Genomic DNA, 21,164 nt, shown 5'->3' with positions numbered 1-21,164 from the left:
ACTTATTATTTTGTACTTTGTGTCTGACTGAAATTTCGGGTCCTCAGTTCTGATCATTACATAACAGGTAAGTGTGAAACAGTTTTAGAAGTTAGATTAAATTAAACCTAACTTTGGAAGACCCTAAATTGAGTTCAACTTCTCTTTCCTTAATTTGTAGAGCAATTTAAAACTTTTGAACTTTATTTTAAAGTCAAACTACTGAATTTTTTTAAAATTAGATTTAGTAAATTTATCTGGAGATGGGCCCCACTTAAAAACCCTGCACTGTTTATGCTTAGTTCATAAACAGTGTGGGGTGTAAAATTAGGTGAGTTTTAAGGTCTTTATTGTGTTGCAAGTACAATTGAGGGCACTGGTTTAATTGTTTATATGTGGTGAACTTTTCTGTTCCTTAGCTCCGTTTAATTCGGCATGCTGATTTACGTTAATTATGTAATTGTGGGGATTATTCAGCATTTGGGGACAGTTATTGAAAACAGTTTCTTGATCTATAACTTTGATGCTATGATTCAACTATGCTAATGATTGTTGTAACTAATTATTTGGTATCTGTCTTTATTGACAGTCAGATAATGTAATCATAAATGTATTATTGGAATATTTGGGTTTCATGTTCTGTTAGTTCAATATGAAGTTTTAGTTGTAAAATATTTGTACAATCAATGCTTTCAATTTGACTGACTGCAGGTTTGACCCAAAATAAGTATTGTTTTAAGCTCTATGTAAGCTATTTTTTGTTTTTTAAGTAAATGTTTTTTTTCTTCTATTTTACTGTAGATGTTGGAGAACCTGGAGGACCATCAGGTGGCGCTATTGCTGGAATAATAATTATATGTTTGATAGTTACTTGTGGTGCTGCTGGAGGCTTCTTTATCTGCAAAAGAAAGTGAGTCTTTAAGGTTTTACATTCAACAAAACAGTAGACATAAAAGCATATCTTTAGCTATGGCAATAAGATTTTTGAAACTGAAATAAAAATGTCTTTTGAGTTTTTTCCTCATTAAAATTACATTATTTAAGGAGGTTATCTTACTATTATTTTCACAAATATATATATACTATGCATACCTGTTTTATTTAACTTTTTGACTATGTTCATGTTTTCTTGTCTTCTTTCCATATTTAGAAAAAATGTCAACAACGAACCTCACTCCAGCAAGACAGGTTAGTATTTAAAATTGATCTTAGCTATCCTACATTTCATTGATAGACAAACACTATTGGGATAAAATGTAATGTATTTGATTTTATGTTTTTAAAACGGAGAGCTTTCTTTCTTTTTCTGAATTAGATTTGGCTGTTATCACACATTTCAGTCCCATCTCGATGACCTTTGCCACACATTTTCACTCTTTCCTGTCTGCCTGCTAGAACCAACAAACCTTTAAAAAATGATGGCATTGTTTCCAATATCAACTTAATGTTGTATCAGTGTAGATATCAGGAAAAAGCTGATTTAAAAGTGCTAAGTGCCTTTCTTGTAATCTTATACAGCGTTGATCATCCATCCTACATAATGATTATGGCTGGAGCACATGAACTAATGTTGGAACAAATATTTCAACCAATAAAATGTACAGTTCTTCAAGTTTTAATAGCTTCATCCTCAAGTTAACCTGAATTCATATTAAAGCAAAATATGCTGAGAGAATTACCAGAATATGTTTTTCTTCATAAATTGTATGGGAATAAGCAAATGGAAAAGGTTTATGTTTTGTTTGTTTGTTTTCAGGAATATATGCCATAACTCAAATATCAGCATTTTCCTTCAAGGTAACTAGCAATTAGTGACTGTTTCATACAATTAATAATGACTCTTTTTGACAGTCAGATCTGACCGTTGTTTTTTCTTCCTATACAGCAAATCTTCAAGACGTAAAACTTCATAACCAGAGGAAGGGATATGTTGAGTCTAATTTACGTCATCTTACTTTTTATATGCATTTAAATTTGTTTATTCTATCAATTTTCATACACAAAACCTTTATTGAAAAGATACATATTTGTCATTTGCATAAAATTTGGTTAAATTCATCTTAAATAATTTTTTTGTGGAAAATTTTTAAAAATTTCTATTCTTTCTATTTTTTTTATCTCATCCTATTTTATCAGATTATTTAAAAGTTTTCTTAATTACTATAATACACAAAGAAGTAAAACATCATGACAAATCAACTTTTTGGAGTAGACAGTAAAATTACACAACATCTTACAAGAACAGGTGTGATACCATAATAATCCCTATTATAACATAACATAATGTCCCTATGTTCCTAATATGTAGGAACATAAGGACAACTGGATGTTGCTGACAGTAACATGGTATGTGTAAACATAATTTTGTTACTGATCTGTGAGGATCCAGTGGCCAGGGAGATGGCACCTAAACAATTTTTCTCCTCTACATAAACCCAGTGTGTTCTGTTTCTCTCTCTCTCTCTCTCTCTTTCTCCCTCTCCTCTTTGTTGATCTTTGATTTGTAATAAACATGCATTTAGACACAAACCTAAGGGAATAAATGTCATTTGGAATGAAATATTTTCTGTCTGACCTCATCATTCCAGCAGTACGCACCCTTCTGTTTCCTTAAAAATGGGTAACTGATTTGCAAGTTATTACCCTCTAAGACATTCAGCAGCTTTACTTCCTCCACAGCTATTCTGAAAAAGGTCTAACTTGCTGGCATACAAAGAGGAAAACACTCTTTACTTTTTAGTCTTGTTACTTCACAAAGTAAGATGAAAACAGCCACTATATATTTTATCATTCTCGGAACCATTTCAGGTGAGCTTTTACTCTTTAATATATAAAATAAAATATTTACAAACATTGTGTAAAGATCTGTGCTATAGAAAGTTTTTTTTATTTATTTTCATTTTTTTACATATTTATGCAATGTGAATCTAAAGGTTTTAAGGGTGACACAAAATGATTACACTTCAAATTATTTACACAGTTACAAATGGTTAACTGTATTTTTATCAACCATTGGGTGAAATTGTCCTGCTTTTGGTTCGTTTTACAAACTTAAAAGGAATTTATTTTCAAACCAAAACTGTGTCCTGCAGGTCTGTCTGAAGGAGCAGGTGTGCTACCAGACGGTCCTTTGAATGCATCTGTTGGTGGGAGTGTGATGCTCAGAACAAACCTGAATTCAACTGAAGAACCATTTCGGTCAGTGAGCTGGAATTTTGTTGATTCCAACCCAATAATAAACTCACTGCCCGATGGGAACGTAACTGCTCCAGAGTATGAAGACAGGATCACTCTCTTCAGATCCACTGGATCTCTGGAGCTCAGGAATCTCAACTTAAATGACAGTGGAGATTACAGAGTTAACATTTTAACAGCTACTGGTCCGCCAATGACAGGAAACACCACAGTGGACGTGTATGGTGAGCAGATGTTTAAACCAATAATAAATAAATTTGTTGGATTCTCTAAAGGTGTTTAAGGTGGCTATTTTTAACATTTAATATCTGTAATGTTTGTTTAATTTTAGAGCATATAATGGCTGTTATTTCAATATAAACAAAGTCAATACTAGTGGAAATGTATATAAATATCAGAGCTTTCAAAGAAATAAGCAGACCACAAACTATTGTTAATTAATTTTCTTATTGAGATAAATATTAATCTCAACTAATTAGTACATAATGAAATGGGTAGCCTACCTGAGATTAAAGATTGGTTTGATGACCAAAAGTTACTTGAAAACATAAAAACTAGGGATATTTCATTTTATGCAACATGAAACAGTATAAACATTTATAAGCCTTTACCAGAACTCTTTCACTTCACCATATTTCCTCAGGAAATACGGTAACAGTGTTCAGTTAGAAGCAAAAGTGCATATTACTGAGAGCATTAGCACATTATACTTTTAGATATAAAAAATGTAATATACAGTTTTCTTGAATATTTTTGATTTATCCTGTATATAGCCTGAAATGTTGAAATGTAGCTAAAATCAATAAGCCTTGAAATAATTATATAATCTTTAGCAAAAGTTGTTTTGTAGATTTTGACATTCTCAGTTATAATGCATGATTTCTCATGTAAAACATAATTAGTTTAATGATTTGTTTCATTTAATGTTTGTATTGTGATTTGTCTGACGAAACCATTTTGCTTGTCCCTTACAGAGCCAGTATCTAATGTAATAGTAAGCCCACAAATTTTAGACTTGATTGAGTTCAGTGGGTCTGTCAGCTTCTCCTGCTCCTCCTCTGGATCTTCTCTCTCCTTCCTCTGGATGAACAGCAGCTCTGAGGTTACAGCCAGTGACAGAGTTCAGATCATTAATACTGATGGAGGATCCAAGCTGACTATAGTCAATGTGACCAGATATGATGATGGATCATACAGCTGTCATGTGTCCAATCCTGCCAGTTCTGGAGTTAGTAATCAAGCAAACCTTTTTATCAGCTGTAAGTCTCTTTTTCTTGTTTGCTTATATTTTCTCTCTTGAAGCAATCCAAAAATCTTTCCTGTCAGCTGTGAGTCATTACAATTCTTCTCATCTTACTTTTTGGAAAAATGTTTTCAAAACACTGACATAGAATTTTCCGCTAAGAAAAGTTTTCATGTGCTCTCATCTGACTTGGAATAGTCATGAACATGCGATCAAATTTATTAGGTACAGCATTTACGTGTGCATTTCAGAAATAATAAAGCAGAATATTGTGAAAGGTTTGTCACTTATTTCAGAAAGTGAACTAATTTAACATAGCGATTCCTTACACAGAGTAAAATATTTAAAGTCTCTATTTCCAGTGATTTTGATGGTTATGACTTATAGTAATGTGGTGTGGCCTGGAGGCAATCTGCTTGTTACTGATTGATTGTGGTACAGTGAGCCCTGAGGACCATCAGTTTATAGCAAAATATGATGAGCTGCTTCTGCCTTTCATCTCAAATTAGTCCCCATTTCTCCTCTGACCTCAACAAGGGAGTTTGAGCTGCATAGCTTCCACTCTCTGGATATTTTCTATTTTTTGAGCAATCTCCAGAGTAACCAGTTTCTGAAATACTTGGACCAGTCTGTCTGGCACAAGCAACCGTGGAAAAGTTGTTTGTATCAACAATTTGGATGCTAATTTTCAAATTTGTAAAGTCATCTTCAGATTTCTGAAGGCTAAAAGTTGCTGACGTGTGATTGGTGACAAATGTTTTATTCATCTGAGCAAGCTATTGAACGGGTGTACCTTATAAAGTAACTGGTTTGTGTATTTATCAGTTTTATAGGACATAGTAAATAACAATATAAATGACAAGAGAATGTTATAAATTCTTACCTTACTATAAAAGTGTGAAAAAAAAATTTTTCAGCAACAGTTTTTCATTAACTTGTTTTGATGTTTCTTTTTCCCTTAGACGGTCCAGAATACGTCCAGTTAGTTGTCTCTCCATCAAAAGCACAACATGAAGAGGGAACAAATATCAATCTGATCTGTTCAGCTGAGTCTAGACCTCCTGCTGAGTTCTCATGGTTTCTGGATGGAGACATGCTGCCTGGTTCTGGACCAGAACTCAGACTGATGGACATTCAGATGAGCCAGCAGGGAAACTACAGCTGTGAGGCCTTCAATAGAAAAACTTTGAAATATCAGAAATCTCAGCCATCACCTGTCTCTGTTATTGGTAAGTATAAATAAGAAGAAAAGGAATAAACAGATATCTGTAAATATTTTTTGTTGAATACAACCAAACAGTCTCTCCTGGACACAAGCAAATAAAATTTAATTTATCTGACTTAGATTTTAAACAGTTAATTTTAAAAACATATATCAGATTATTCAAATTTGTTTACTTGAAAAACACCAGAATTTGACTATACTTTAATAGGATTCAGACATTAATTTGCCATCTGCACCCCAAATATATTTCAGTTTTTTTCAGGATATAATATTGCAATGTCATTGCTCTATAAAGTACCCAAGATAATGATTTACAAACAGCATCTGGTATTTTTTGGTCTTCTAATTTTTTATTTTTATTTTTTTTTTGGATATTTAATTTTACTGTAGAACGACTTATTTTAATCAAATGTCTCTTCTGTGCAAATACTACGTTGGAAGGTCAATACTTGTTTTTTATCATTATTTTAATAAGTGTGAAATAAAATGTAAAACTTAAAAGCCATATCAATCCGATAAAAAATGGACTATTATGGGGCAATAAAAGATGGTAACACTTTATTTGACGGGTGTGCATAAGACTGACATGACACAGTCATAAACATGACATAACACCCGTCATGAACATGAAAGAGTCTTTATGAATGTCTATGACTGATGTCATAAAATGTCATTCAGTAAATAATGACACTTTTAATGCAAAGTTTCTCTAAAAGTTGCCTTGAAAGTCCATTAAAAGTGCCAAATTTGCATTAAAGTGTCATTATTTGCAAAATAATGACAGTGTGAAAATCAATTGAAATGACCAAATGTATTATTGTCATTCTCAATAGATTACCCTTGGATTTAATAGTCCACCAAATTTACCATCCAAGTGATCCTTTAGCATTCTGGTGTCACACACATTGACATTGTTATGATGATTATTTGGCATTTCAGATGAAAACTGTGTAGTTTTACACAGATGATTTAGCTACGACTTTATCAATCACAGCTAAACCGTATCACCACCACTAGCTCTAGTTGTTTGCATTAATATAGTTTTATTTTTTCAGTAACAGTATGTAAAACTATTGTGTTTTTATCCACAGCACGTATTTCAAACATTGTGGTGAAAGTGTCCTCCAGAGACCTGGTTGAGTTCAACAGCTCTGTCCAGCTCTTCTGCTCTGCATCTGGATTCGCTCCGTCTTTCCTCTGGATGAACGGCAGCTCTGAGCTTACAAATGGGGACAGAGTTCAGATCACTGACGGAGGATCCACTCTGACAGTATTCAATGTGACCAGATACGATCAAGGGCTCCTGACTTGTCATGTTTACAATTATTTCAGTCGCGATAGCAGTAATCCAGTTTACCTCTCTATCTACTGTAAGTCTCTGATTAACATGATCTTGATGTTTTCACATCCATACTCCAAACCTAAGCAACAGCTTTACAGTGGTGTTGTTGAAGACAATAATTTCAGAGGGTCTTGTTTTTTTTTGCGTATGCAGATGGACCAGACAGTATTTCACTGTCTGTGTCTCCACATCAAGAAAAATATGAAGAAGGCTCAGATATCAACATGTTCTGTTCAGCTGAATCCAACCCTCCTGCCAATTTTCTGTGGTTTCTGAATGAAACTCAGCTATTTGTTTTGGGACCAAACCTCAGACTGACAGATATTCAGCTCAATGTGAACGGGAACTACAGCTGTCAGGCTCTTAACTTCGAAACACTGGTGCACAAAATCTCTGATCCTTTTGTCATCTCTGTTGTGAGTAAGTGTAACAGACAGGTTTGTTTCATTAACTGTTAGGTGTTAAACATTTACAACCTATTTAAAGGTTGTGGATAAATATAATCATAGAAAAACAATACTTAGATGGTTATTACATCTCACTGTAAACCAAATGCCATCGAGTTTATATTTCATTATCTTAACTATAACATTTTTGAAAAGTTTTGATGTAACAACATTCGATAGTTGTAACAAAGAAATCAATCAGCATTTTAAATGAGTCTCTACAGTCTGAAAGTGTAAATCATTAGATTTTTTATGTGACATGGTTTTCAAAAACTGCATGTTGGTTACATGTGGTTAAAAATGAGATGTTTGTGTTTATCTAACCATGATAATTAGAAAGCCACCAATAAGATAATTTTAATTAATGGCTCATAAAATGTTATTTTATATTCTAATGTACTCAGGGGCAGGTGGTAACTTAAAACACTATTCACAGAATCTTAGGTACTTTGGTTTTCTTCTTAGAAGCTTAAGAATCTAATCATCCATGTTGATTCTGCAGACCCTTCATGACATAATTCTGTAAACATATGCATTTGTTTAGGATTTATTCTATAACAATATTACTAATATATTTTCCAGCTTTTCATTATGCTTTTTTAACTAACATAGAGTCCAGTATCAATATTGGAGAGATTGTAAATATCTTTTTTGTTGTTGAGTTGCTCATTTATGTCTTTTGTTTCACATTTTAAAGAAACTGAAGGTCTCTCTGGAGGCGCCATTGCTGGGATAGTAATCGCATGTTTGGTAGTTGCAGCTGGAGCTGCTGGAGCTATTGGAGGCTATTTTATGTGTAAAAGAAAGTAAGTGTCTTCACATTTATATTAACCACTCAAAGCTTCTCACTAGAGCCACATTCACTCACATAGAAGCACAGATTTATACATTGATGCACAGATTGATACTCAGCTTGGGGTTAACATTAACATAAACCTGGAATCAAACCTACAACTTTCAGATCTACTGTTACCTAATGAGCCACATTTTTTTTTCTTTTAGGCATCAATATTAAATATGTATCAATGCATTTTAATTCCTCGTTCTCTCATGCCTAAAACATGAAAACACAAAATCTACTTTGAGAAATTTGCTCTAATAAAATGAAACTACTATTATGTATTTTTGGTGGTTTACATTTTAACATTTTCTCCAATATGTAGAAAAAGTGTGAGTGCACCACCTGATGCTGGTAAACGTGGTAAGTTTCTAACTATTTATTCATCCTGTGCATAAAATGAAATTGAGAATAAGATTTTCACTTGATTTATTTTAACTGGTGGGAAGACTTGAAGCCTCCCGCCTCTGTCTCTACACAAATAAAATGTGAACATAATAAGCTGTGAGAATAAAAATTGTGCAATATCCACCCCACCTGTTTCATACATTAATAATTTATAACAATCCTCTAAAAGCTGTAGGATTTTCAGAGCCCTTTGGTACAAATGATTTATAGTTTGGGCTCTGAAGAAAACCATTTAACTCAAAGAGGTTGTGTTTTCTGGCTGTAGTTATAATAAATACACAAACATAGGAATGATAAAGTGTCTATGCTTCTTTTTTTGTAGAAGAAAATATCTATGAGGAAATGCCAGGCATATATAATAGAACAATCAGTATGAAAAAGTCAGTCTCCCAGTAAAGGTAAGATTTAATCTTTTATTCTTTCATGTGAAAATTGTAACATGTTGGATGCAAACATTTTTTCCCTAAAGAATGATTACACTATTGTTTGTCATGATTTATTATAAAATATTTTTAGCTTTTAAAAATGCTTACACAGTTAATTATGTGTGTTTAATTGCAGCATAGAATCATATAATCAGTTTCTGATTCTTTTTTTTTCCAGAAAGTCAGAAATCTGAGAAAATTAAGAGACCATGAACCCTAAGAACCATAAAGGAAGAAAGAAGATGTTAAAGTTGTTAAACATAATGTGATACAAGAGTTCAGGTGTATATATGTGTGTTTCTAAAGTTTACACTCATAGTTTCCACCTTTATATTGTCTTCATAAGTTTTTAATTCAGGATGTGAAATAATGTATTAGTTTAGGATTTATGGTGATAAAACATGTTCTTTGTGCATTTCTCTTTTCTTTCTCGCTCTTTCTGGCTAACATTCGTCATTCCACATAAATGGCTAAAAGCTAAAGGGGATCAGACCTTTCAGTCGGCGGCCCCCCAGGCTCTGGAACAATTTGCTCTTGCATCTCCATTTTGCTGATTCTGTGGAGATTTTTAAAATGCAAATAAAAACTTTATTTCCCAGACCTTTATGTCATGATTTTATTGTTTCTTGTGTTTGTTTTATGCTTTGAATTTTGTGATTTCATGTCTGTTAAAAGTGCTTTACAAATAATCTTAACTATTCATTTCAAGTATCATAAAACAAAAAAGTAAATTGTTGCTAATTGTTGGAAATTCTGAGTATCACATTGGAATATGATGCATATTTTGTTTCTGTATGCTTAGTTAAAATGTTGCTCACATTAAGTCAGATCATAAAAGCATGCTGCACATTAATTTTATTTTCTAGAGAACTGATGTCCTTCAAATGTGTTTTTGGCTTCCCAGCATCAGGGTAAATGCTGCCCTTAACCCTCTTTTAAAGACATTTATTCTTCTCACTGCCTCTCAGATCAAAGTGCATCATTAAAGACAAAACTGATCCCATCTATGTGAAATCTTACAACACAACAACAATGAATCTTCACATGTAAAATCTTTCCATGTGCAACAAATTTTATATGTTATTTTTTATAAAAATATTTACCTCTTACTTTCTCAGTATTTTTTATTCTGTTATTTTTAATTATACTAGGAGCAAACCGCACTTTAAATGTAAGCTTCCTTATTTGGTTATCCTTGCAACTGAGCTTGTGTATAATCACAATAAAAGTTTTTATTCTACTTTTATTCTATTCTGTTGGCATACTGCCAGGATACTTAGAAATAAAAATTATGAATCATGATACTGGGCTAAGTTCATTATGAGAACAGAAAAGGTTTATTTTACTTCTAGCAGTAATTCTTATCTACTTTACGGTAAATGTTGGTCAGTCTTCCTACTATTGTTAGAATTTCTCGTTTATTACTTTACTACCAGCTTTTTATTACTTGAAAGTATTTTACCGTTTGACAAACCTGTGATTGATGAGTCGAAAGTCCCAAAAAGTTACAGGAAGGGTGCCGGAGTTGCACTCTGAAGTCATATATATGGTAATAAACACTTTTCATTTTGTCATACATACATCTTAAATATAATCAACAATAATGGGCATATGTTTTCAAGAAAAAATGTAACTACATTGCTCTACTACATAATTTCAGTAATATCTATGTAGTTTGATTTGTATAACTTGCTTACTGTCAGGCCACGGTGAAATAAACACAAAATAGCGTTAATGTTTAACAAATGAATTGGAGAGAGATAAGCAATTCAACTTCCTTGTTCATTCTTGTCAATACTTGATTGAGGACAACAAGAGTCTGAGGAGTGAAACAGATTCTTACTCCTGTTTTATACTAAAAGAAAGAAATGAAAACAATCATCACATTTTTTGTTCTCCTTGGAGCCGTCTCAGGTAAGCTTTTACCTCTTGATCCACAGCATGAAGATATTTTCACTGTTAATGCAACAATGACTGCATTGGTCTTAAAATAAGCACAGATCAGCATTTTCTTATTACGGAAACAAGTTGTTTAATCTATTATTTCATATACAGTAAATAAAAACACCATCAGGTTTAAATTTCTCCTTTTCATTCCTTATTTGTGGAAAAGAAACAAAGAATGGAAAACTTCATGTTAAAATGTCAAACAGTATGCTAAATTCAATGATTTTGCATAGCCAGTTTTGATTTCTGTAGGGTTAAAGTTTCCTTTTTGCATTGGCTTCGTTTACATCTAAAAATTAACGATACAGTGAAATCTGTGATATTTTCTATATTTGAGCTCAATTTTGAACAATTTCAGAATATTTGTGAAGACCGAATCAACTTACATCATTAGAAAATAACTGATTTTTTTTTATATTTAGTCAAATGTTATTTATTATTCAGCTATAATCAGCACTACTTAAATATATTTATTGCTTTTTTATGTAATCTGTATTCTTTATTGCTTTTGAAGACAGTATGAAAGAGAAACAACTCCAACAGAAACATATTTTCATTTGGATCAGCACAATATACTGAAGACAGAAAATAAACAACTTATAACACTGTATATTCATTTTCCTTTTTACAAATTTTCACTGGTTCCATTTATACCATAAAATGGAACGTGAAGAAAAGTTTTCAATGCTTGATAAAAATGTTTTAATTAACCAAAAACCATCTGCTGCAGGTTTGTCTGAAGAAGATTACGAGTTCACAGATTTTCTCAGTGCATCAGATGAAGGTATTGTGACTTTTACAACAAATCTGATTCCAACACAGTTTGTAATTATGAAGCTTTGGTGGAGAGGAGACTCTTAGAAAATCTTTATGAAATCTTAGATTCTGAAATCCAATAGCAAATCTTAACATTTCATTATTAAAACCTCAAACCATAAATTAATGGTCATGGAAATAATTCCTGAATGTCATGTTTATTTCTAAATAATTCATGATTCCACCTGAACATTTCCTCTTCCCTTTTCTCTCCTCTTCATCTCCCTTCTGTTTTTATCTTGGCAAAGACAGATTTGGGTCAGAGTTTAAAACTCATATGGTTATGCTTTTAATTTAAGTAAACAAAGCAATAGTTTCAAAAGTACTGCAAAGGGTAAACTGTCATTTTAAATATATTGTTAGAAATCCAAATTGCTTGTTGCTGCTTATTGTGTCCTTGATGAAATCTTGGCAACCAATGAATATTTTTATGTTTTTTTCCTTCACAGGGCCAGTGCAGGTGCTTGGAGTAAAACCCCAGAGAGTGGAGTTAAATGAGTTGAGTGGTTCCTTGCGTTTGGAATGCTCCTTCACTGGTAATGCTACCGAAATTGAGTGGTTGAAAGGCAGCGCTGACAGCCCTGAGATCGTTGGTACAGGAACCAGTTTGTTTTTCAACAATGTGACCCGAAACAACCATGGATCCTACAGGTGCAATGTGTCTAACTCTGTGAGTTATGACATCAGTGAACCAGCAGAAGTCTTGATTAACTGTGAGTTTAAATCCTCATGTTCATCTAAGTTAGATTAATTGTTGCATTTTTTTTTTAAAGTATCAATTTCTTTATACTGGATGTTTTTTAAAGTCTTGGTTTTCAGTAAGTTGGGGATTTAATGCAAAACCATATAAAAGGTGTCACATAAAAGGATGCTAAGGACAAGATGAGTTTAAAGCCAAGAGTCATTTGTTGCAAACCCTAAAAGGAGCAGCAGCCAGAATAATGAAAAAGTTTCTTTTTATCTTTTTCCACAAACTGATGTTCCTTTTATTTGGGGTTTTCTGTGCAGACGGGCCAGAGGACATAACACTGAAGGTCTCTCCATCAGGACCGCACCACGAAGGATCAAATGTCCTTCTGACCTGTTCAGTTCAGTCCAGACCTTCTCCTGAGTTTCAGTGGTTTCTGAATGAAGATCTTCTGTCTAACACTAAACCAGACCTCAGACTGAGCAACATTCAGACAAATGCAGATGGAAACTACAGCTGTCAAGCCTTCAACAGGAAAACTGAGAAAGATCTAATATCTCAACCTATAGTTGTCTCCGTAAATGGTAAGTCTTTAAAGATCTTAATGAATTAGTATTTCAAAAATATCCAACAAATTCAAGGTGAGCATCCATAAAGGGCCTTTTTAAAGGTGAAGAGAAAAATGTGGGGTTTTTTATCTAAAAAATGCTACAATGTGAGAATGTAGAAATCTCATTAAGCCCAAAAACATTGTCTTCTGTGCTCCACTTTCAAAATGTATTTTCAATAAATACTGATGTGTTGATTATTTCTAGAGTTTCTGTGCTGCCTTGATGTAACTTCCCTATTTCAAGTTTCTGAAATATAACCAAAGGTAGTGTTAAAAAATACATTTAGTAAATACCGTAAAACAGGAAGTGCATATCATGACTGCATTCAAAGCATTGGACCAAACTTCAACATTTAATTTTAAGGGAACTGTTTTTTCTCTATCAATTCTCTATTCTCTATCAAGTAAAAGTTATAAATCACACCAAAATAAAAGTAGTTATTAATTTGCTAAAACAATCTAAATGATTAGAGGAAGTAATAGATAAATTAGCAGCACTCCACCCTTAAAAAACTAACCTTCAGACTTTATATTTTCAGAGCTGATCGAGATAAAACTTTACCATCTTTAATCTGTAATCCAAATTATTCTGTTTCCTTTATTCTGCCACTGCAACATGATATTTGTTGCTTATTTGTTGTTTCATGTTTTCATCTTATAAACACTTTGAATTGCCCTGTTGCTGAAACATGCTCTATAGATAAATATTTCAAATTGGTGTCATTCCACTCCAAACTTCAAAACAAGAAAAAGATTTACATTTCTCTTCTAAAGCTCACTTTTGGATGAAAATTAGTTTTTTCTATAATTAATTCAAACAGTATTAAGTATATTTAACATACATCCATAGAAACAAGATATTCCATAAATGCTAAAAAGAAAAAGAAAGAAAATAAATCACTGCAAGACTATAAATACAGTCAATCGTTTTTCTGCTTTAGGTCAGTTGCATACCAGTGACGTTAAACATTATTTTCCTGTTTTGACCCACAGCACGCGTCTCCACTGTTGAGGTGACATCAGATCCCACAGACCTGGTTGAGTTTAAAAGCTCTGTCCGTCTCTCCTGCTCTGCATCTGGGTTTTCTCCTCATTACTTCTGGATGAACAACGGTTCTGAGGTGACGGCCAGCGACAGAGTTCAGATCACTGGTGGAGGATCCACGCTGACGATCGCCAACGTGTCCCGGCCTGATCTAAACCTACTCAGGTGTCATGCGTTCAACTTCTTCAGTGAGGAATTCAGTGATCCAGTTAACATCTCCATTTTTTGTAAGTTTTTATCACGGCCATTTACAACTATGCATGTATGTTTAACGCTTCATCTAGGCTTTATTTTGCTTTGTGCACCTTTATTGTAAAGCTTTATTTTTCATCACTTATTTCAAACATCACAGATGGACCAGAACTCGTCGAACTGACCGTCGTTCCACCTCAAGAAAACTATAAGGAAGGCTCAGACATCACGTTGAGCTGCTCTGCAGATTCCAATCCTCCTGCAGAGTTTCAGTGGTTTATTAATGAACACCTGACGTCTAACTCTGGACCACAACTCAGATTGATCAATGTTAAAGTAAATCACACAGGAAACTACAGCTGCCGGGCCTTCAATAATAAAACTCAGCTTTATCAAACATCTCAGCTTTCTTTCATCTCTGTAGTAGTGGGTGAGTATTTAGAAAAGGTCTGCAAGTTGATTATATTCATCTAATAAATCAAGTATTTAGTTTACTGGCTTCTAACTCAATGTTTTATAATTGTTGTATTAAAATTTAAAGTTCTGACTTAAGAAAAAGGAGTTAGATCCTTAAACATTTACAAAAACTAATGTTTGTAAAAGTCTGTTCATGAAAATGTCGATGGTTTCACATGGTGGACTCTTTTTTGTCTCTTTTCTATTGGATCATGTAGCGTCTGGAGGTCTGTCAGCCGGAGCCATTGCTGGAATTGTGATCGCATGTCTACTAGTTTTGGCTGTAGTTGTTGGTGTTGTAATCTATTTTCTTTATAGAAGAAAGTGAGTGTTTTGATGTTACGCTCTGCTTTTTTTCCTAATCATACACACAGACAAATAGCAATCATCCAACTTAAATTATTCCTCACTCTTATTTTCTTTCCAACATTTAGAAAAACTGTCAGACCCAACCCTCGAAAAGGTAAGTATGAATACTTTGTCTATAATATCACACAACTTTAAAAAAATGGGATGAAAAGTAAATCACATCACTTACTGTAAACAGAGTGCTACAACTTGATTTAAATTCAAATTAAAAATGACATATAGGTGTCATTTATATCATTGCACTCGCACTGGATCTGCCTGTCAGCTGTGCGGTGAATGTAGAATATATTTGTGTGTGTCAGGCTTTTTATTATAATTATAACTATTTGTCCTTCATATCCCCTGTCCTCTTTATTATTAAAACAAATCTGGGTAAAAACATCGTATTTTATCTGTGTGTCAGTGGCGGTGGGCGTACATCCTAAACAAAAATGTAATTTGTTAATTTATCTTAGTTTATTTAGCAGTTGGTGTTGTTTCCATAAGCTAAAGGTGACTGTGCAGTGAAGCTAGCTAAAAATGAGCAAAGAGACTTTTAAATGGTTACATTTGGATGAAAAGTTTGCCAGAACATAGCAAAATGTAGTAACTTCACCGTTTGCTCCTCTGGATGTCACAGATAAAAAACCTGAGCCTCAGAATCAGCAGCGGCAGCAGCATTCACATCAAATGGGTAGGCTTTGTTTTTCTTTTTTATTATTCAGCATAAACTGTAAGAAATAGGAAATGTAAACATATATTGAAGTGTGTGTGCCTGTTGGATCTTGTGTGTTTCAGATGTATTGTTTTTGTGTAACATGCACATCATGGCACAGGTCAGGAACTGCCTGTCAGCTGTGCGGTGCATGTATCCTGTATTTGTGTGTGTCGGGTCCATTGTGCTGGTCTATGATGCACTTTGGGATGTGGTTGTTTTCTTGTTGGTCAGATGTGATGGTGTTTTTTTCTGAATGCCATCCAGTAACATCCTGCAGGCATCCCTGGCCTCAAACACACTTCATCAGTCTGTCACGCTCACAAACACTTCTTTACTCCTGAACTATTGATGTCTCCTTCATCACACAGCAGTCTAATCCTTCAAGAGACAAGGAGCTTGTCAATAAGCTCCTTGTTTACTTCTGTTTATTTAGCACCTGGTGGTTTTTCATAAGCTAAATGTGAGAGTGAAACTAGCTAAAAATAATTAAACAAACTTTCAAACAGTTTTCTCATTGAAACATTTGTCTAAGCGAGTAGAATTGAAGCAAATGTTGTCACTTCACTTCCTCCTTCTCTAGATGTCACAGACAGCAGACCTGAGCCCAGGAACTGGCAAGGGGGACGCTCACATCAAATGGGTAGGCTTTGTTTTCCTTTTTATTAGTCATTATAAGTTGTATTAAATAGATTATGTAGACATGTAAATGCATTTGCCTGCATCTCATTGTGTTCATTGGGTCTTGTGTGGGTCAGATGCATTACTTGTGTCCATCATGTGTGGACGCCAGGACCTGCCTGTAAAGTGTGCCATGCTACCAGCCCCTTGTTCTACGCTTTACTTCTTACATAAGATCCGGGCTCATGGCTGTTGAGAATCGATTGCTTCCTGGAGGCATAGACTCTGTTGAGGCTTTAATTTTACTCAATCGCTGACATGTACCAGGGATGTATGTAATGAGCCACTTTGACGCTATGAAGCTTCCCAGAAATTGTCTCCACTGTAAACATCCATCCTCCACTGCGAAGAGAGAACTACCGAGCCAAATGAGATGGCAGTAATGTTAATTCAATATTTGGAAGCATGACCAACACAGACTGAAAGGTTCACTTCCACTGCTGCCTTTGCTAAAACTGCAGGTTGACTACAATTCTTAAACAGCGCAGAGACAGACATCATTGTTCACAACTTCTCCTTCTGTTCGTTGATTGGCCTGATGGAAATTATACCAGAGGAATCCAAGTGAAGGGAAGAAAGCCCAGAGTGTCTGTGTGCACGGTGCATGTGGCCTGTATTTGTGTGTGTCAGGTGTATTGTGCAGATTTTGTGCGCCATGTGTATAATGCACTTTAGAGATGCGGTTGTTTTAATGTTGGTCAGATGTGGTGGTATTTTTTAGTGAAATGTCTTCCAATGATGTCCTGTAGGTGGCATCACCTACAAACTCCCTCACTCTCTCTTTCATTTTCGATTTTCATCTCATTCTTGAGATACTCCTGTCCTCTTCATCACTTATCAGTCCAGCCTTTCAAAGCTGAAGGAGCTCTCTCTCATCTTAACCTACTAACCAATTTCAAAAATGTAATTGGTTATACTTTTGTTTATTTTGTGGCTGGTGCTTTTTCCATAAGATAAATGTGACTGTGCGATGATGCTAGCTAAAAGTAAGTAAACAGAATTTTAAACAGTTAGATCTCATCGAAACTTTTGCCAGAAACGAGTAGAAATGAAGCAGCTGGTTTGGGGAATGCAGGTGGAAATCAGCGCTGAGAGCTTTAACCTGATACAATAAATCTCTCCTCTTGTGGTTAATGTGTGCTGTCCCTGTTTTAAATAAAATAAATCATACTCCTAGCCACTTTACTTTCTCATCCTCTAGCTGTCACAGACAGAAGACCTGAGCCTGGGAACCGGCGGTTTGAGAGTTCACGTCAAACAGGTAGGCTTTGTTTTCCTTTTTCATTATTTACTGTAAGTTGTAAGAAATAGGCTGTAGATATATGTCTGTGTGTGTGTTTGCATAATATTGTGTTCATTGGGGCCTTGTGTGGGTCAGACGGGTTGTTTTTGTGTGCCATGCACATCGTGCTCTCATATCTGTGTAGGTCAGGAACTGACCATCACATGTGTGGTGCATGTTGGCCTTTATGTGTTTGGGTCAGGTCCATTGTGTTGGTTCTATGTGCCGCATAACATTACAGGAAAGAGGTGTGAAATTTTGAGATGTTCAGGACACATTGCCTGAAATGTTCATAAACAGAAATGAGTACTGAAAAAACTCAAACTTCTGAAATATAAAATTCAAAGCATTTTAGTTAAACATTATGCCTTTAAAATTTGCTACTAAAAACATATCTGGGAGCTCAGTCATCTTCCAATATTGATCACAGATTGAAGAAAATATTTCACTAGATTGTTTCATATCAATGTAATAAACAGGTTTTTGTTTTCACGGTTATTTTTCCTTTAAACATTTAAAAATTTAATTTGTTAATAGTTTATTCACCACTTTGAAAAAGTTTTTTTCCTACAGTGAAATGTTTTAAAAAGATTAAAAAACTGACTGATTAAAAAGTGGTTTTTATTTTCCTCAGAACATGAACATGTGTATGAGACAATGTCACAGATTTATGAAGATGCGATATAAAATCAGCTTTCAGCTTTAAAAGGTTAGTTAATTTTTGTTAAGTAATCAATTTGTAATGGTAACATGCATTATAATGTTAACCATTGTATTACATATTTTTTCCTTCATACTTTCCTTTGTTCTGCAGGTTATCATAAAAAGAATAATGAAACTACACAACCAGTTGGAGGAAGGGGAAAGACTTTGATTGTCTTACATTTTAATTGACAAGTTTTTTTTTTTATTGTATGTTTACTGTTTGTTTTTTCTTTTAGTTTTTTCTGTTGTGTTTAATAGATTAACAAAGACAAATAAAATTTACATACCATAAAAAATCTGCCAATAATGTCTATAAATAGATAAAGTATTGTGTTTGAAATCTGCAACAATAAACACATTTTATACAACTTTAATAACTCTCAATTAAGTCTGATAACAATACCCAACAATACCCTGGCTCATGTTGGTGATGGGGTGACCATCAGTTTTTCTGAGCTGTCTATTCAGTTCTATATATATTAATAGTATTAATAGTCGCTCATAGGAGTGCAGATTGCTTATATTCAGAGCTTTTATTTTAAAACATGGGGGCTTTGGTTGAGTCTCCGAAAGGATCAAATCATCTCCCTCTAGTGGCTAAAATCCGCATGACGCTCAATTAGACACTTTTCCACGCTCGACAGAAGTTTGAAAAGATGCCAGGTGTGTGTGGGAGTGGAGGATAGATGTTCATTTGTTTTTCTCATAATTAAGATAATGTTTTCATGGACTTTATGGAACGTCTGTTTCTTGATGAATGTTCAAGCTCTGGATTTTGCAGTTTTAGATTTTGAGCTAGATAAAATTATACAGTTTATTACAACACCTTACCCATTAACCATCTCTGGTGGAGTTACATATGTTTTTATATAGATAATACTGTAACACAGCAGTTGGAGTAATACACTCCCTACTCGCTTATCTTTTAATTGCACAAAAATGATTAAAGTCAGTCAAGCAGCAAATAATTGATTACTTTTTCAAGCACTTTTGTTGGCAACTGGTTGTTGTGTTTATTTATTTATTTAGCTATTTATCATTTGCTTTTCCTGATCCTCTAATAATGTAGATAGTCTGTTATCTGGAGTGTGAGTTTGAATATTGTTGTTTTGTTGATTTTATAGACAAAAGCCAAGTGAACACTTCTGAAATATTGAACTGAGAATTAAATATAATTTTGTGATTAAGCAAAAAGAGAACTGAGTCATTTGTCCCTGAAAGAATGAAACTATTAATAACTGTTTGGTAAATGTACGTCACTGATAAAATATTTCAGTGCATTTTACTGTTTCAAGGTTAATTTCCCTTTAGATTTCTGAAAGTAACAGCAACAGAACTAAAAATATAAGTTTGAAAAGTAAAGATTTACAAAGAAACCTCATTTATAATAATCATTCTCGTTACAGCAGCGTTTTAATTCATTTGATCTGATCAGACTGTAAATCTGAAAAAAGTTGGTCTACACAGTCCCAGCTGGAGTTTTTCCAAATCTGATGCAATAAGACGTAAACCCAGTTTGTTGGGTGTTTATTATGCTTCCAGCAGCACGAGCAGCTTTGATGTGTGGCTGCGCCACGTGGCTGCTTCTGAAATAAACACATGCAAGATGAACTGCACAATTAAACACATGCAGGAGGTTAATGCAGAGAGGTTATGTGAATTGTTGAAAAGATAAATCTATATATGTGAGAAGAGTTATAAGATACTATTTATTTTCCAGTTGGCGAAAATATTCAGCAACTTCTAAAGTGGCAAAGACAAAAATAATTTTTTTTATTTAATTCACAGATTGCAAATCAAATCCACATATTTCATTTTTATTTGTTTTAAAACTCCTTCTCTTTGCTGGATCTAAATTAACAATTAAGTTTGTGATTGGGTTGTAAAACCTGTTACCAAAAAACAAAACAGCATTTGAAGGGAAACATCGGTTCAACTTCACCTCCATTTTTTAGTTAATAAACAAATTTTTGTCTGAGGATGAGCAAAAATCTATTTCTAATAAACCTCTTGACCTCAAGACTCCAAGGTAAAACTTCTCACTAAATTAAAAAAATACACAATGTCTAATAAATAATTTGAAGCGGCTCCATCAGTCTGTCCTGCTCCTGTTCTGCTTCGTCTTTCTTTTGGATCAAAAGCTTTTCTGAAGTTACAGCCAGATTTCAAATCACTGATGGACGATCCAGCCTCATTATGTTAACTGTGACCCAATATGACCAGAGAGACCCGGTTATCTAAAGTGCTGGTTTAAATATGATGCCAGTAATATCGTAAGTGATCTGTAAGTATACATTTTTTTATCTATATGTTGTTTTTACATGTTTTTAAATTGAATTTTTTTCTAGCATTGTATTTGACCCTTATAGGCTGCCATTTAAATTACACACACCACTCAAACTGAGGAGTGTTATTTGCAAAATAACCTAAATCTATAACAACTGCTGCCAAACCAGATTATTTCCAACACTCTGACTGCTCTGACATAAAGTGCGCTCCAGATGGACCTGACAGCTCAACCATTAAAGGACCTGCCTCAGTGCACACAGGAGATTTCACGATGCTCTGCTGCTTCACA

At 34.0% G+C, this 21,164-nt stretch overlaps 1 protein-coding gene and 1 long non-coding RNA gene across 2 annotated transcripts in view; both read left to right on the top strand.

Moving 5' to 3' along the window:
• LOC103136828 (carcinoembryonic antigen-related cell adhesion molecule 5-like) overlaps positions 1-15,359 on the top strand; it is a 20,350-nt gene extending 4,991 nt beyond the window's left edge. Inside the window, exons 5-14 of the mRNA XM_016670436.1 lie at positions 5,380-5,580; positions 6,734-6,912; positions 7,272-7,404; positions 11,779-11,832; positions 12,314-12,577; positions 12,873-13,136; positions 14,156-14,434; positions 14,560-14,829; positions 15,074-15,179; positions 15,290-15,359. Of these exons, the coding sequence (XP_016525922.1) occupies positions 5,380-5,580; positions 6,734-6,912; positions 7,272-7,404; positions 11,779-11,832; positions 12,314-12,577; positions 12,873-13,136; positions 14,156-14,434; positions 14,560-14,829; positions 15,074-15,179; positions 15,290-15,359 (1,820 nt within the window). The remainder of the gene's footprint in view (positions 1-5,379; positions 5,581-6,733; positions 6,913-7,271; positions 7,405-11,778; positions 11,833-12,313; positions 12,578-12,872; positions 13,137-14,155; positions 14,435-14,559; positions 14,830-15,073; positions 15,180-15,289) is intronic.
• A 482-nt stretch (positions 15,360-15,841) lies between these two features.
• Positions 15,842-18,974, top strand: LOC107835979 (uncharacterized). Its single transcript, XR_001661821.1, has 5 exons — positions 15,842-15,897; positions 16,502-16,561; positions 17,801-17,860; positions 18,516-18,590; positions 18,696-18,974. It is a non-coding gene; the product is annotated as an uncharacterized LOC107835979 (long non-coding RNA).
• Positions 18,975-21,164: the final 2,190 nt, after the last annotated feature.

The sequence above is a fragment of the Poecilia formosa genome, unplaced genomic scaffold (genome assembly GCF_000485575.1).
Source record: "Poecilia formosa unplaced genomic scaffold, Poecilia_formosa-5.1.2 Scaffold34, whole genome shotgun sequence".
NCBI classification, from domain to species: Eukaryota; Metazoa; Chordata; class Actinopteri; order Cyprinodontiformes; family Poeciliidae; genus Poecilia; species Poecilia formosa.
This window is presented reverse-complemented; position numbering and strand designations above follow the sequence as displayed.